This window comes from Scleropages formosus, chromosome 1 (genome assembly GCF_900964775.1).
Source record: "Scleropages formosus chromosome 1, fSclFor1.1, whole genome shotgun sequence".
NCBI classification, from domain to species: domain Eukaryota; kingdom Metazoa; phylum Chordata; class Actinopteri; order Osteoglossiformes; family Osteoglossidae; genus Scleropages; species Scleropages formosus.
Window position 1 is genome coordinate 42,525,172 of NC_041806.1, and position 17,208 is coordinate 42,542,379.

The following is a 17,208-nucleotide window of genomic DNA, read 5'->3' on the forward strand; positions in this document are numbered from 1 at the left end:
AGTGTGGGTTGGTTGAAAACCACCATGATATTCATCATTATCTGTTAATATTAATAATGTCACCTATTTAACAAAACATGCAATTAATTTAGTGGAAAACTATTTTTATAAACCTAAGCAAGCCAGCAACTGATTTCAGTGTATACGAAAATCTCTCAGTTTATGTAAAAAGAACTCTAAAAAAGTGTCATATTGCATGCTTGTTCTCCCTTTATTCTGTGTATGAAACAATATATTTATTATCTGGTCATCTCTAAACTATATGTTATAACGAAATAATTTTAGAAAACGCATATTTTAAGTCTGACAATGCACTGCAGAATTTGCCCAAAAATATTAATACGGAAATCTGAAAAATGGAATGCAACTTATATTTTAAAAAATATTTAAAAATAAACATGAAAAAGTACATTAAATAACGTAATTTCCATAAGCATTGTAAGTTTTTTTAATTATTTTATCTAGCCAGTAGAGACAAACTTAATACAACAAAAGAACACTTTACCTTTATTAATTAATTTATAAATAAAAATTGTCATTATTTCTAGTAAAATTTAATATGAACAAAGATCCTTGCAAAACAATAAACAAAGTAACAAGTTAAAAGTGTACACAAGTAGCACTATGAAAGAGAACTGAGTGAGGGCCTCAGTCAGATCGCAAACAAAAGCAACATCGACCCTGCGGACAAAATGCCACCCACCAATTTCACATTTGGAATGTCACCCCTTTAGGCTTTATTTGCATAAACAAACATTCTAAACAAATGGCATTTTTTCAGACTTGCAGGCCAAGTGCCTGAACTTTCTGTACTGAACATCCCAGAGATGTGTATATATTAGGAAACTCAGACTTAAACTCAGAAAATGTGCTGTCTATGAATGATGCAGACTAACAGTTTAGTGGGTAAAGATTACATTCAGACTTTAAATACACAAGGAATATCACTGAAAATCCTCTTTTATTTCAACTGACCCCACTGTGAATAAATTAAAGAAAAAATATTAGATACTGATATTTACTTCACAACCTCCAACAGCGGAGAAAATGAAAATGTGATAGACACAAACACAGATATATATTTACTATATTATCTTGAAAGTCCATTTCACCTCATTTTTCTTATTACAGAAGTTTTTAGTAGTTATGCATTTTTCCAACATATTCAGGAAATACTGTGAAAAAAGTGAACAAAAAACACTGAGTGCTTCACGATTTAAAAAACATACAGCTTCAATAAGAACAGGTAATGCTCAGTGTACTACAATGTTTACTTTTTTTTATAATTAACCAGATGGGGCCACAATTCTGGAAATCTGGAGGTACCGTACGCTGAATGCATGTACAAAATCAGTGTGGCCACATCTTTCCCAGGTGGTGTTACTGGTGTAGTATAAGGTTGCAGAGTGTGTTGCTTCCGCATAACTGCACTAGTACAACTACTGTAGCTGAACATATTTCTCTGACTAACACACTTTTGCTGATACCACCAGACAGTGAGTGTACCACATGGAGTCTTCGCGTCACAGAGAGGTCATCCCTGGGGTCACATCATGGTAAAAAACATCACCTGGCGTGGGGTCAGTGCAGCCAAGCAGCATACTTACCCCGCTGGGAGGTGAGGAGATCCACTCGAGCTCCGTTTGCTGCGCTTTCGAGTCCAGCAGGATCACTGATGGCAGAGAAAATTCAACGCCAGATTAAATCATTTCTTTCCAAACCAAAGCATGAAATCATGTGTGACACAACGTGCGGCGGCTGCGTGCATCACAGCACACGAGACAGGAAATTATAACAATGACAAAAATAAAAAAGAAGGAAAAAAAAATCAAGTTAAATGCGAGCGATACTGTGCCCAGTGACGGGCGGCTGGTGGCGGAGGGGGGAGGTCTAGCGCTACACACGAGACAGACGGCCGCACGCGAACCGGCCTGGCACCTGCTCAGCGCCGCATCGAACGGAACGCGCCGGCGCTCGTGCTCGCGGAGCGCGCGAACACGGGAACGTGACACGTGTTTTCGGAGACGACAGAGCGCGCCGTTTTTTTGTGTTGCGGAGATATCACAGTGTATTTTGGGTTGATCGCGACGTTACATCGGCATCATTTTTTTCTCCCCAACATGTATCTTTGTGTATCAACTGCATTAAAATGCAGGCTAGAGTCTGGTTTGAGAGAACCCGAACCGCCATCATTATATTATCGTCCTCGTTACCATACTGGGTAAACCGTTGTATTCCTCTTACTGCAAAACTCGTGGAGAGCGCGCACCTGCCCCCTAAAGAAAGAGAACGCGCAATTTGGCAAAAGTGCTCATCTGCTCTCCCCATACTGAACATTCAGTAAATCACGGTTATTTACACCATTAAACACCGACGTGTTTTTTAGACTCACAAAATGTAGAAAATAAAAGTTTACAACCGAATGTCACGGCCCAGATGTCATTTCATTTGTGAGAAGCGGGACAGGCTGGAGCGGATTCCTCTTTCTTTCTCGGCTATCCAGAACCGCCGAATGATCCCCGAACCAAACCTTATCGTACTTTTTGAAAAATGTTCCCTACACTGCGTAAAAAAACCACCTGGGAGACTTAAATGGCTCATTTGTGAACAAGACAGCGCTTCGTGTTCAATAGAGCCGGCGCCGGGTTTCCTCATCGACACGATCGCCGGTACCAATACAGTATCAATAGTGTGTTGTAACACCAACACTGAATTTACTGGCAGGAGGTGTTTATTTGTGCCACAGCACAGCGACATCCAGCTTTAAAACCCTAAATCAACGAGGACGGATCGGAAAGAAGAAGAAACCCCACTGGAAACCGTCACATCTTCTTTCATTTCATTGCATTTCATCTGAAGCACGCGCTGCCTTAACACCGAACTTGCGTTTAAAAAAAATCCCATTTCACGGTGGCACACTTGTCACCGAGCGGCTCGTTTTATTTTCTTTATTTTTCTTTCTTTTTTTTTTTAACGAAGACAAGTAAATAAGAAAAAATTCCGGATATTTCCCCCCTTTTGAAATGATTTTCAATGGGCATCTAATTCTGCGGCCACATCCACCAGTGATGGTGATGGAGCATTTTCATTGCATTGTAAAAAAACACTTCACCTCATTTTATTTATTTAGATCAATAAGGAGGACTAATCCACGAAAGACCTTGAGACCTTACAAACTTTTTTTTGGATATTCTGGGATTCCTGCTGATTGTGATTCCTCAGAGAAAATTTCTCTGTCAGGACTGAAACAAAAAAGCGCAACGCAAGGTTGGTATCATATTATGACATAAAATACGATGTATCGGGTCGTACAGTCGAATATTATTTTTCATATTTAAAAATTTTTTTTCGTAAGGATGTCATTTTAGCGTTTCGTGCACCACTTACGGTTTACCTCAGTCGACGGGTTTTTTAATAATGACAGTCCTCGACAGCAAGAGTAAACTTCAGCACTTACCTTCTTTCGCATTTTGTGCTATCCCAGTGCTCGTAAAGCAGCATACATGAAGATAAAATGTAATCCACAGTCGAGGAGTGAACGTCGAAAGCATGTTGCGGGTGGAAGTTGGCTTTTCGTGGGCTTTTTTATCCCCTCAACTACACTCGACTGCCATTGACGACGCTGGAGCGGCTCTAAATACGCGCTCCGTCCGTCCCTCAACTCAAATAGCATCGGCGGCTGCGGGGCGGGGATTGCAACACAAAGGATGTCAGTCACTCTGAGTGACAGGAGAGGCAGCCACAGAAAGAGCGCGTTGACGAAGCGCATGGGATAGCTTTGTCCAATGAGCACGCAGAAGAGGCGGGGATTCATCCTGAAAGTGAAGGTGGTATTCCCAAAATACAGTCGAGGAAGTAAAAGAATATTTTCAACAGGCATTCGTGAATCGGTTAAGACTTATGTGCTAAAAATAAAATCTGCAAAATGTTTATATATTATTTCTTACGATGCTTTAAGGAACAGAAAGTTTAAATCTATGTCCCCTGATGGCCTACTGCACTGCTTTCTCTGCTCTTTTTAATTTTAAGTAAATCTAATCTTTTACTGTGATTCGCCTTCTTCAGTTGCTGTTGTAAATTACATTATATAAGTAATTGAGAAACAAGGAGTTAATTCATGGGGTCACAAAATCTATCATAACAATGTTAATATGTTACATCTTTAATATATACTTATGTACCGTATTGTGCTTTTCAAAGAGATTTAAAAATCAAGTAAATCAATTGCAGAGTATTATATTGTGTACAAAATGTGTTTGCACTTAAAGTATGAAATCATTTTGAACAAAAACCTGGAAACTTTTTTGTTTCATGTGGAAACAACACAGGTCTAACCTAAACATGCTTAAATTTCCTTGTTGTATCCTAAATTCTATGCAGTTTTGAATGTTTCATGTTCACATTTTGAACTGCATTTAAAATGTATAATTGCTTATATAACGTTTAAAAATATTTTATAATTACTTAGTAATACAGCATATTTAGTAATGTAGCATAGTTATAATATAGTTATGCTATTTTCACAATATACTGTATGATAAAGTATAACTGTCTGATCATGGCAGGTCAGTCAGTTTATTTCTCTATTTCAATACATTACAGGTAGTGTGGAACATATCTAACCTGTTTTCAGTACGATATGTCATGTTCTTTATTTTTTTAAGGAAAATACAAATAATTATGAACGTTTCACATATGCAATTGAGTTTAGAGTGAAAAAGCTAATGTTGTGTTTATTTTGACAGCTACTATTGCAGACGTTTGCTCAGAAGGTTCCTTTGTCCTCATTTTGCAGAATTCCTGACTCCTTTTTAACATGACTTGAGTGTGTGGGTTCTATTTACGGTCCATTACTGTGAATGCACTCCCCTAATAAAGTTTTCCCCGGGCCTTCCAATGAAATTCAGCTCAAATGAACTCTGTATACGAAGAAACAACATTATTACTGCTGGAGAAGGACTCCATAATCCAGATTACTGGATAAACTCCAGACTGAAAACTTTTACACACACATAGAGTTCAGATGGACTGTGCTTCACTGGAAATATGTACATAAACTGTGTGTGAGTGTGTGTGTGTGTGTGTGTGTGTGTGTGTGTGAAGAATGTAAATTCTCTAAGTGGTACGTCACAAAATCCGATCAAAAATAATTACATTTACATTTACATTTATTCATTTAGTAGACGCTTTTCTCTAAAGCAATGTACATCTCAGCAAAAAGGTAATTAATATTTATACTTAATATAAAATGTAATTTATAACATAATTAGGCTTTGAACTCGACTCAGTTGGCAAAGTGTTTTGTTTTCCTTCTCTCAGAAGGTGACCTTAAGTTATAGAAGAATCACAAAGGGACGTGGCCATCAGGACCCGATCAGTTCATTCATTATTTTCGTGTTGCTGCATGAGAAACCTTGGAACATAAAAAAAGATTGAACTGCTGGGGTTTTAAGTAATGCGGAAAAATCAAGATAAACACAAAACACAATTAAAAGTGCAAAGTTAATTTCCACTTGCTCAGATGACTTGGCAAATCACTTATTTGATAAATTAAACTCTGAAAAAGAACTCATTAGCCCTTTACATATACTGCATTTGTTGCAGGTCACTAATTAATCTCCATTACCTCATACAAGTAAAACAACTGTAATTATGGGCCACAAATATTGATTAATAAACTGTGTACATCACAAATGGATGGATGCAGTAAAGGACTGCCTTCAAGGTTTATTTACCTCACATTTTTGTTGTTTTGCTTGTTCATTATGCAAATCAATGTTAATCCTCTTTACCCTTGATATATACTTGCATAAAACTACATTCCAATTATTAGAATATTAGAGTGGCTTAAAGTTTTGTTGATAATGCAATAGGTTGTATTATTTCACATAATTACTCAATAGGCTCAGCTGGATATTTTAATATTATTTTGCTATTATATATAAAAGATGTGACAGAGCAATCAGCCTGATCCACAACAATGCCAACTTATTGACAGTTTTACCTGTCATTTATAATCACAACTACCTTTTTTTTCTAATATTCATAAACCATATAATGTGTAATGTTATTCACACTCGGTTTGTGCAGATTGCTTTGTGACAAGGTCGAGTGTCAAGTTTCTCCCATTATTCTGGTCACAAAGTTCACATTATTCTAGTGGCTAAATAAGTTTCTTTTTTGTGTTTTGTTTTTCAGGCAGGTAAAAAAAAAAATCAGTATAGCTGTGCACGTACACACACACACACACGCACACACACACACACACACACACACACACACACACACACACACACAGTTGTAAGTGAAATAATCACAAGTACATGTCTTCGCATTAGTGGGCACATCTTTTAGGTCAACTTTTTCTCAACTCCTTAGTTATCCTGCGTGGGCATCAAGAAGATACTCATGCATATTTGTCATAATCTGGACATGACTTGCAATTTATGCAATCCCGCCTCCAGAAATAGCATGGAGTTAGTACAGACAGGCCCAGCTCTTTTGTACATGATCAGCCTTTCCACATATGGTCAGGTGTCATATTTATCTCATTAGTCCTGGACAGAATTTACATTACTATAGTTTTTTTAAGACCAGTTACACGTAAGTCAATGTTCTGCCAATGTCACAGGCTTCTTTCTTCCAAATGCATTTCCTGATTTATTTGTTTTATCCCTTTACTTCATGTGTTTCTCATAAAAATACAGCCCCTACAGTTTAAAGTAAAAGACCACATTATGTTCTATAAAATGTTAGAAAGACAGATATGTTGTATCTAATGCCATTTACAGTGGATGGACGGGCGGATGGACAGGCGGACGAGTGGATTTAATTTGAGGAGTCCTTAAGGTTAGTCTATGATTATAGCACCCTAAACAATCACCTATTTCTGACCGTGTGTTAATCGCAAGTAAACAGTGAAATGGCAAAAACAAAGCAGGCCGAATTTAGATTTCATTCATTTTCTCGTCCCCATCCACCTGAGTCGGGTCTGTGTTTAAGTCGTAGCTCTTCCAACTCACTGGCTTTTCAGGGATCCTGGTGTCAGTTATTTCCCCTAGGACAGAATCAACCTTGTTCTCTTGAACACATGGCGGTGTGTACGAGAGGGAGGGGCTAGCTCATGAAGCTGAACATCTCTGTGTGATCTAGGCCTCCAAGCCCAGGAGGAAACACCACTCACAGTTATAATGGCAATCAAGGAAAAGAAGGCACAGTGCTTGCAAGACACGGGTTCAGTTGCTCCAGCAGACCACTTTGAGCTTTTTATAGAACGTCAATGTGGAAAAGCAGCCCCAAAGGAAATCCAAAGTGCTGAAAACACTCTGGTGTTTGTGTGTGGCAACTTCCAACATTTATCCATCCATCTATTGACACTGATTTGTTGATATAATGTGCTTCTTGGCTCCAACAGACCCGGAACGGTTATGGTATCATTATAAAAGCACATTTTACAGGCTGATTGAGTTGCTGTGCATTCATAACCACTGAAAGAAAATTCTGAGTCAACTGTAACTGCTTTGCTAATATATAAATATAACCATAGTTATATTATATATACTGTACACATAATTATCCTTTGCTTTTCGAGTGAGTTGCGTCTTCCATTTCAATATTTTTGCAAGACTCTAATCATTCTTTTACTCAATTTTTCAGTTTCCTTTAAGGTTTTTTTTTTTTTCTCACAAAATTGATAAGAGTTGAAATGCAACTCTTAATGCTCATGCTGTAGTACCGATGAACAAGGCAACATGTCCAGAAAAAAATGCAAATGTTTATTAGACAACACGCTGCGGTTTTTCAAACAGCAGCATAAACACTGGGTCTTCGGATGTCATGGCTGACGATTGATGACTTGGCTGCTTTGTGTGTCGTTTGTCACACAGAGTCCCTGCAAAATAGACACATCCCCGGAGTGACGGTGAGGACAGGCAGACATCCAGCAGCACAGAAACTGCGTGGTATCACTTTCCTCCAGAGAGGACCGCGAGGCTGGGTTCAGATCGGACCGCCTGACGTCAGGGGTTCGCTATGGTGGAGTGTACTTGTGGACTTTCCTCCAGTTCCTGCATTGCATGTACGCACTTGATTACGCAATGCAGAAACAAGATCACGTAGACAAACTTTAGAACCTAGTGGGAGAGGCGGGGCAAGATTGTTCATTGTTATTTAAGACTTCTACACTGTCATCAAAATATGGTAATGGGGATTAACTGGAAAATGCCAGTGAGTTTTGCGTGTTATCAGATTTGTGTCCTCATATTCAATTTCCACTATGACTCTTGCTGCCTCGGAGCTAAAGATGAGAGCGTGTAAAGAAAGCCCATCATACAAAGTGCAGCTGACAGACTGTCGAAATACGTGACAGATGTATTCAGCATGTATGCCATGTGATGAAACCGCACCACTTCTGGGATGAGTTCAATCAAAGTGCAGATGGAACAGAAATAATACAGTGTGAGAGGTAAATGCTTTTACAGCCCAGAAGATGCCAAAGTGTCCTTTAATTGCAGTTCCTGCCCTCCTCAAGCCGTGCAATTTACCAGATGATAACATGACATCTAACAGGTTGTTTCTCCTTCACACACCTGGTGAGGTATTGTAATGCTCATGTCGGCATCAGTTATTACTACAAGGTTTTTATTCTTAAACCACAAATTACCTACATAACTGTAATTAAAATATACTCATAATTCTTAGGAGAGTTATAAAAAAGTATTCGGTGGCTGGAGATGATTAAAAATTTGCTTTTCATTAACTTCCAAGCCTGTTATTTTAGGTATAATACTATGCAGCTGCTAAGTCCAATTGAGGTTCAATATACTGCCAAAAATAAGAGAGCTTTGCATACCTAAAGTAAAGGGCTCCCCACTGAGGTGCTACAGATTTGCAGGCTGTTACTTGTTTGACTTTGATCCAAATGTGGTAACGGTGTTGTGTTACTATACAGTCTCTTATAAATCATCAGGCCAAGTGAGAGCCTCACACCCAGTTAGGGTTTCCATCTTCTGAAAGGGTACACCAGGGCCCCCGTCTTGGAGGGATGTCCAGCAGAAAGGTGTATCGTTTCTCTGTTTCTTCAGCTGCCTACGTCCAGTCTGGCGAGCTGTAGCTCTCCACTTGCCCGGTCCAGTATGAGGACCGCACCCAGACACAACATCTCATGTGGTTCTGTGGCATTTGTGGGTCCAGACCTTTTTCTCAATACATCAGATACAGTATTACCTGCTATTCTGGTAGAATACCAGAATACCTTTCTGTGTATAATAATAATAATAATAAATTATTTATATATAAATTACTTATTAATATATATTCTAATTATATTTTTAATAATCTAATATACATCATTTAATTTCTTCTTCTTATTATTATTATTATTGTGCCATGAGAAATGAAAGGAAATTCTGAAAAGCTGCACTAATTGTGGTGGAAATGACAACTACATTCATAAGACAGGCAGGTACATGCAGGTGTGGATGAGTGGAAGTACCACTTCACAGACACTACTGGCTTGGGTGCTATTAATTTTTTCTCCGCAGTCGTGTTGTTTGCATGTTAGCTGGCGGTGCCAGGTATACAGTATAACCATTAAACATGGTTTCTCAGCAGTGAGTAGGATGTAATTATTGGTATACGCACTTGTCTGGCAGACAACTCTGTGACAGAGGTGACAGTAATCGCTAACATGTTAAGACAAAGTATGTCAAAACTTGACGTCAGTTAGGGGACTCAGAGATTTAAAATAAAATTATGGGCAATGTGTAGACTTTTATAGTGTGAGACACAGGTCTAGACTGTATGGTGACTAAGATATGAATGTTTGTTAATCTGATTCACCGTGATATCCTGTCCATGCCCACCAGCATCATACTGACTGGCATTTTATTGGTATCACCATACTTTTTTCCGCTATCTCTCGAAACCCAAATCAATTATTTCTGGACCAGTGATACTAGAAAGGAAGTTATACAGAGGATTGACCAAAATTAGCATTTTGTGATCCAGGCAACTATCAGAGACCAATAACAAAGATAAATCGTGTCATGAGTGTTTTTTTGAATAAATGTCTTGTAAATACCAGCGATTATGGTAATTACAGTGATCACAGATTTAATCTTTCAGTCTGTCAGCCTGGTGTCTAATCCATGACTGCCACAATACTGCTCTTAATTAAAGTATTTGCCCTCAACTGATACCATAGAAATCATACAGCTGTATAAATTGGTATATCATTGTTTGGCTATTATACAAGCCTAAAACTATAGTTAATATTTCACATTGGAGAATAGCATCATCTAAATAATAATAATAATAATAACTTTGAAAAAGAGTTGATTTCTGCATTTGACTTTAATCTTGCCATTGCACAGAAGGCCCAATATTTTCTGTTGCTTTAATTTCTTTGCATGACAATAATTCATTGTGCTAATGCTTTTCTCCAAAGTGACATGATACGTTAACTATCTGCCCATTTTTAATAGCTCGGCTATTTTTACTAGAGCGATTTAGGGTAAACACTTCGCTCAAGGCTGCTAGAGCAGTAAGCGTGATTCAAACCAGCAACCTTCGGATTCAAAGGGAGCAGTTCCAGCCACTGCGCTATCAGGTGCCCTCGTTTTTCACTCGTCAAGATACATCTGGAAAGTTCCCACATAGCTGTAACCTCTAGACTATAAGCATCTCATTCCATTACAGTCTTCTCACTCTCTTTGTTCAATTTTACTCTTTAATGTGAGCTACCAACTACATATAGTGGCTGTGGGGATCCAAAGTAGGAGACAGACAAGAAGATGAGCTAAACTAATGATGGTGAAATGAAGCACACTTTCGCCATAGGTGACCAGTGCTTGAAGCAAGCAAATTAAAATTGGAGTCCTCTTCTAGCCGAAGTAATAACAGTTCAGGCACGGCAGACCACTTATTGCCTCCTTCCTTGATTAAAAAAAGAAAGGATATTGTCTAATACTGAGCAGCTTATGGAAAAGTATTACTGAGATCACCGTTAGCCCTTTGCAGACTGGGAACCAACACAGTACAAATAAGGTACTAAACTTTGAGCTGGATGTAAAGAAGCTCTGCTGAACCAAAGTTTCTGAACTGGGTTTGTTTAATGTCTTTTGGAGCCTATTTGTAGTTACAACATAACTTTATTATTCATTGATTAAGCGTTTTTCCCCCGGGAAAAAAAACAGAACTTGTGCCAGAATTTGTGATCCTCTCCAGATTTAGCAGAACCCCTCCTCTCCGTGGTAATTAGCGAGTGGCCCGGGGAAGAGTCTGCAATCATTAAAACATCACTTGTCGCTTGTTCACGCCACTCATAATGTTGATAACATTCATAACCTTCCTGTCTCCAGCCCATCAACTGACCTCCCAGCTGGGCGGCCGGACTCAAGCTTTCGACGGTGATGAAAGAGCGAAGAAAGAACAACTCTTGAGCATCCCCAATAACACGTGTGCCTATTAATAAGATGCCACAGGCTCCCTCCAAACTTTCAGCTCAACACTGTCATTAGGCTTCCTGCTGGACTTTTGACTAGAGATTTAGTTAATTTTTCCTTAAGGGAAACAAAGGGGATTATGTAAGCTTTAAAGAGATCCGCACATATACCCTGGTTCCTCCCCATTCTTTTATCTCCTGATTCCATTAATTCTTCGGCGGGGTAAAGGAGAAGGCAAGAAGTGCTGAGCTGTGCGCAGCTTTGAAAGCGCAGCGAGGGCCCGCGTGGCCAGCAGCGCTGCTTTCCTCTGCACCCCTCCGCACCATCTCCGCAGCACCCGGCCCTCCCCGTGCGGTCTCGGGTACGGGGGGCGGGAGGGCCGCGTGGGCGGACGGGGGTGCCTTTCCTGGGCAGGCAGCCATGCAAACCCCAAAGTCACACGCAAGTTTAACAAGTGGCATATTTTTGCATGCTAATTCAGGGTCCCTGGGAAGAGAGCGGGCATGCAACAGCGACCTCTCTCTGAAAAGGCATCTGCTGGCAGCATTTTAATACAGAAATAAAGAGGATCTGGCAGGGACACTCTCATACTCTCATAGAGGGCTCCACCAACAATTTATGCAGAATTACATTTGACTTTATGACATCTTTTTCTAAATTCTTTGGTTATTTACTTCCCAGTAAGTATTCAGCACTCCTGTTTTTGACAAATGGCAGCTTTGACCTTCGACTCAGAGGTGTTTTCCGTTAGTAGAAAAGAGAGGACATTTTATTATTATTTCTTTCTGACTCCACTTTATTTCCTGAAACGGGGTACGTCTGGAAAGTTCCCACATACTAGCTTCAGCCAGGAAAAATGTGTTCTTGAAATGACCCCCCTCATACTGTCAGATGCGGTGGTCACCTTGGCATCCCCATTCAATGCACTCCAACTCCGGACCAACGGATGAACGCGTCCTTTCAGCGCACATCCAGTCTTACTGCCGAATAAAAGAGAAAGTGCTTTAAAGGGGAGAACACCGCAGAAGATGTGTTTTCAACTCAGTTATGCAATCCAGGAATTTTATCGAATTAATTTAACTTGTCCTTTTGTCCTTTCGGGATGATCAAAAAACCGCCATTTCTGAAACATTTGTTACGGTCCATGATCATAACAGACGTTTAACCTTTCAGAACACGAAACACCTGGGGTTCAGAGACCAAATGCCGCTGGCAAAAGCAGGAGAAATATTCTAAGATATTAAAAGAATGAAATCTGTCAGAGATAGTGGACACTGCAAAGATTCATATCTGCCAAACTCAGAGGTGAGCGGTTTTTGGTTAGGACTGACAAGGCCGGCTTAGAGACAAGAATTTAATTGGGAAAGCATACCTAGCACAATGCTATCAGATAATTAAATCTAGAAACAATTGTGCTTTACATCTTCTTAAACTTGCGATTCAACATATGAAATCTAAACCGGCACTCAAAGACACAAAGCCCAGAACTAAAACACTTTAAATTCTTAGTCATAGCTCAGAACCAGAGGATTAGAAAACAGAGCATTATAAAGAACAAGATTAGCCATTATTCTTCATTCCAAGAGGCTCGCTTTATAATAGCCAGGCAATGAAATAGTAGCTCCAGGAGCACATTATGACTTTAAATGGATGTAAGGCTATATTTTGCTATTAAATTGAAATCCTTTCCTCCCTCACAAAATAGATATGGCATCTGAAAACATAATAAGTCATTTAAACAGCTCATCAACTTTTGCCAAAAGTGTGAAGATTTTCCCAATGGATGCTTAAATCTTTACAGTTTGTAGATAATGCTCTTTCTGTCAAATGTGCAACATTTCAGTAGCATTCAGAGAGAACATTAAACCCCACTTCCTCCCAAAACATTTATTCTTCCTAAACTTCCCGGCCAAATTTATGAGGATACAGAAGAGCTACTGTAGTACTTATGAATGTGCTTTTTTATTGTTTTCCACCCTAGTAAATAATTCTAGGTGACATCCTTCATGTGTTGTAGAAGACAAGAATAGCCTATATTTAAAATTTACAGTACTCTCTCGGTGTCCCTTTTAATAGCTTTTTTAGTTTTCTTATTTATATTTACAAGATATACGGAACGCTTTAATTTTTACAGATATAGCCCAACGTTTTCAATTAATTTTATGCAACTCGCGATCCGCATTGCGAAAACTTTTTCCCATGAGCTGAAACATTTTTGTGTATATAAATGTTTGACCTTATACCATAAGTTTACTATGTACTTTGCTGTTCTACAATAATTTCGAAAGTTTTAGTGTCCAATCGGCTTTCAAAGCAAAATTTACCAACATAAAAACCAAGAACTGTGTAATTTACAGCTGTGCCTGTGATATTAATAAGTGCCTGGCTGTTTCTTCTGATTTCACAGGACATTTCACATCTTGCTGATCTGTACAGCACTGGACGTTATAGCACTTCTGGTAAGAGGGGCCAGCAGCACACTGAGAACCAAAGCTTAGAATCGGGATAAACTGTGCTTAAAAACTCATAATAGCTGTTGTATCAGCGCTGTTTATTCCTCCGTGGTTTCAAGATACTGCCACGAAAAAGCACCCTGCTTGTTCAATCTTGCCAGTCGCCTTTAATGGCTCTCTGCTCCCACGTTGTTGTTTGAGAGTTGTTGATAACTCGCAGCAATCCGGAGAAGTCGAGCATTTAGGCCTGTGGTGCAGCATAGTGACAGCGCCATGATCAAAGTGCCCATCCTGAAGTCGAGGAGCTGCAAACGCATCCCCAGTGTACTCCTATGTGTGCGGGACTCCTCCAGCTCCCGCAACCTCACGTCATATCGTATGTGACCGTGCGGTCCGACATCTGGCACCAGAGCACCCGTTCCCTAGCAACACCAACACGACCGGATGCCAGAAGGAATGACAACCAACAGGCTCAGACTAACTAAACCATGTCGATGATGTGATCACCTGATGGCCCCGCTGACTTCGGGCAACAATCAGTCATCTAACCCTAACCCCAACTAAAATATTGTTTTATGCTGGCTTTGTGTGCATAAAGTTTAGAACTTCACTACACTTTAGAGCCTTAAAAACATCCAACATCCCAGCCTTAAACCACAATCAGAGTTTTATTATGAAAGGACGTATGGTGTAGCAGTGGCAGTTTCCAGAGAGTTAGCTCATGTTAAGGTAAAAGGCTTATTCCCAAGGGCTGTTGTTCCACTCCGTCAAAAAACGAGAACTAGCTCGTCTCGTGGCGTGTTATCTTTTCCCCATCTTCTGATTGGCTGTCTTTCCTCAGCTTCAGATTAAGATATCGATCTCTTTCACCACGCTTTTTTCTTTTCTTTACCTGTCACACTCCTTCAAAAGAGCGAACGGGGAGCCAGGGTGTGTCCGACTTTTCATTTTCTCATACCAGACAATGTGAGACCTTGTGCCTTGCGCTCTTGCTCCGCAGTGGTACGCTTTGGACAGTAAACTGAAGTCTTCCTGACTCCACATAGACGCCTCATATCAGCAGCACGACAGCGGACACAGACAGGCTGTTGTACAAAGAAATGTTTATTAGCATGTCGCAATATGTCTAAGATTCAGTCTCCGCATCCAAAACTTCCTGAGCCCGTGACTTACTTCTGAGAAGCAGGAAACCTATAAAATAAATGCATTACATTTGTTGCTTGTTATTACAGGAACCATTCCCTTTCCACAAAATATACACAAACATATCAAACAATGCTCGATGCCGGAAAGGATTAACAAAATATTTGCGGCATAGCATAGAGAACATCCAGTGGGGAGTTTTGAAAAGCTTGGAGAAATCTTTATGCCAGGCAGCTCTTGAGTGTCCATGGAGGGAGTTGCTCAGCACGCCAGGCGGAGGTGCATCAGGAGCGTTGACACAGCTCCCTGCATCCCTGGCTCCCTGCACGTTGACCAGGCTCTGACACGAGTATGTGTGCGGCATCGAGTTGAGCCTGGGACGCGCTGCAGCTCGCAAATACACCAACAGAGGATGTGTACCAAGTGACAAGAAGACCTCATTTGAAGACTTTAATTCCGACTGTTTCTCATAATCAGTTCATGGCACACAAACTCACACACACTAACATACACACAAAACACAATTCCAAAAAAAGATATCAGATTTTATCATAATTCTCTTTGCATCTAGGACACTATTCCTCATCGCAAGCAACAACAAGGCAATATTACGTAGACTGGAAGTCCTAAATAAAAATATCTGATTTTCTTGTTCAGTTAACATTTTTAATTTTTGGCAGAGAAAACCTATTTCACACCGTCTAAAGGATTACCAGAAGTTACAGAAGACGATAAGATTCTGAGCAAAAATGATTCAAGCACCATCTGTTGAAAAGTGATTTATTATATATTGTGTAAAATGGTATGAGAGAAAACTGTTAAGTCTCATCTTGCTCGGAGATGCGGTTCTAAACAGTTGCGAGTTTACCATGTCAATTGGTTAAAACATAAAGGAATGACATTTCTAATACTGAATATTTTTATTCCTGGATTATACTGGCAGTAGATAGATAGATACAGAATCTGTAAACATACAGTATATCTCAAGCAAATCTTGCCACTGGCAAGGATGAGTCGCTGCTAAGTTAGTTTATATTCAAATGCATTCGTCTTCTGTGAAATTCTGCAATTCTAAGACAGCACTGCGAAGTCCACCGAGAAGTAACTGTATACTATATTTAGCCCGTACTCTATAAAACAAGAATCTAATAAATAATACAATATATAGTTGTTTTGCTCTTTGTTCTTGTCAAAAGAAGTATTTTCATCTGATTTTTTCTCTCAAGTGTAATTCAAATCCATTTTGTATATGTTTATGTCTTATAAAAAGTGCAGCATTCCCTTTTTGGTGATCTCCAGTGATTTCAATAATTATGACAAATGCTCTGTTTTTCCGAATTAAATGGTGCCACTTGAAAAAACAGAATTTGGAATTGGCGTGCACGCTAAGTTTAATGTAGGATAAAGGAAAACCGTAACACACTAGCAGGGAAGTTAAGCTGCGAACCCACCCCGGTGTGGGTAATGGTCCAAGGCCCTTCTGGGAGACTGGGATTGCATAGCACAGCTGCCATGAGGCTTCCAAGAAGTGATGCATCGCGTCAACTAAACTGGCCCCCTGCGCTGAAGTACACCAGAGCATCAAATGGTACCTCCCCTTTCACCTGGGCGCAAGCTAAAACGACTGAAAAAAAACCCATGGGTTCAACAGTACATTTCACAGCTGGCCATTTGCTAGGTTCAAGCTAGAAAGGACTATTGCTGAAGTCAGAAAGGAGCAGTCAAAAACAACCTCATGAATCCTCCCCAACTAGTTCTCCCAGCAGCTATAAATAGAAACGCTTGTCACTCCTGCTGGTCGTTTTGTACCTGTCACCTTGCCTTTTGCTCTGTCCTCAACAAAAGCATCCCCTACCTCTGCTCCACATTTGACCATATATTACTTCAGGCCCTCGTGTTTGTTTTCTTGTTTCACAAATACAGTGCGCAGACAGCTATCTGAATCCTCTCGCTCAAACACATCTACATAAGGCCGTTAAGACGGGGGAGTTAGCAGCAAGCTTCAGAAGCATTATCTTCCTTCTTTTCCACTGGGGCCCACATTTGAACATGGAAAAGCAGAAAGGCAAAAAGAGAAGGATTCTAGCTTTGTGGATTGGTTCCCTGCTAGAAGTTACACTGCTCTCTCCTGTTATTATGGAGAATGCAAATATAGTAGACGTTATCCA

The 17,208-nt window shown here is 39.8% G+C and overlaps 1 protein-coding gene across 3 annotated transcripts in view; it reads right to left on the reverse strand.

Moving 5' to 3' along the window:
* The window catches only part of epha7 (eph receptor A7), a 58,265-nt gene extending 54,619 nt beyond the window's left edge, over positions 1–3,646 (reverse strand). For all 3 annotated transcript variants that reach the window (XM_018743786.1, XM_018743785.1, XM_018743784.1), the window contains exons 1-2: positions 3,458–3,646; positions 1,608–1,672 (exon numbers count right to left, since the gene is read on the reverse strand). In XM_018743786.1, coding sequence (XP_018599302.1) covers positions 1,608–1,672; positions 3,458–3,551 — 159 coding nt within the window. In that variant the 5' untranslated portion in view covers positions 3,552–3,646. The remainder of the gene's footprint in view (positions 1–1,607; positions 1,673–3,457) is intronic.
* Between the last annotated feature and the right edge of the window lie 13,562 nt (positions 3,647–17,208).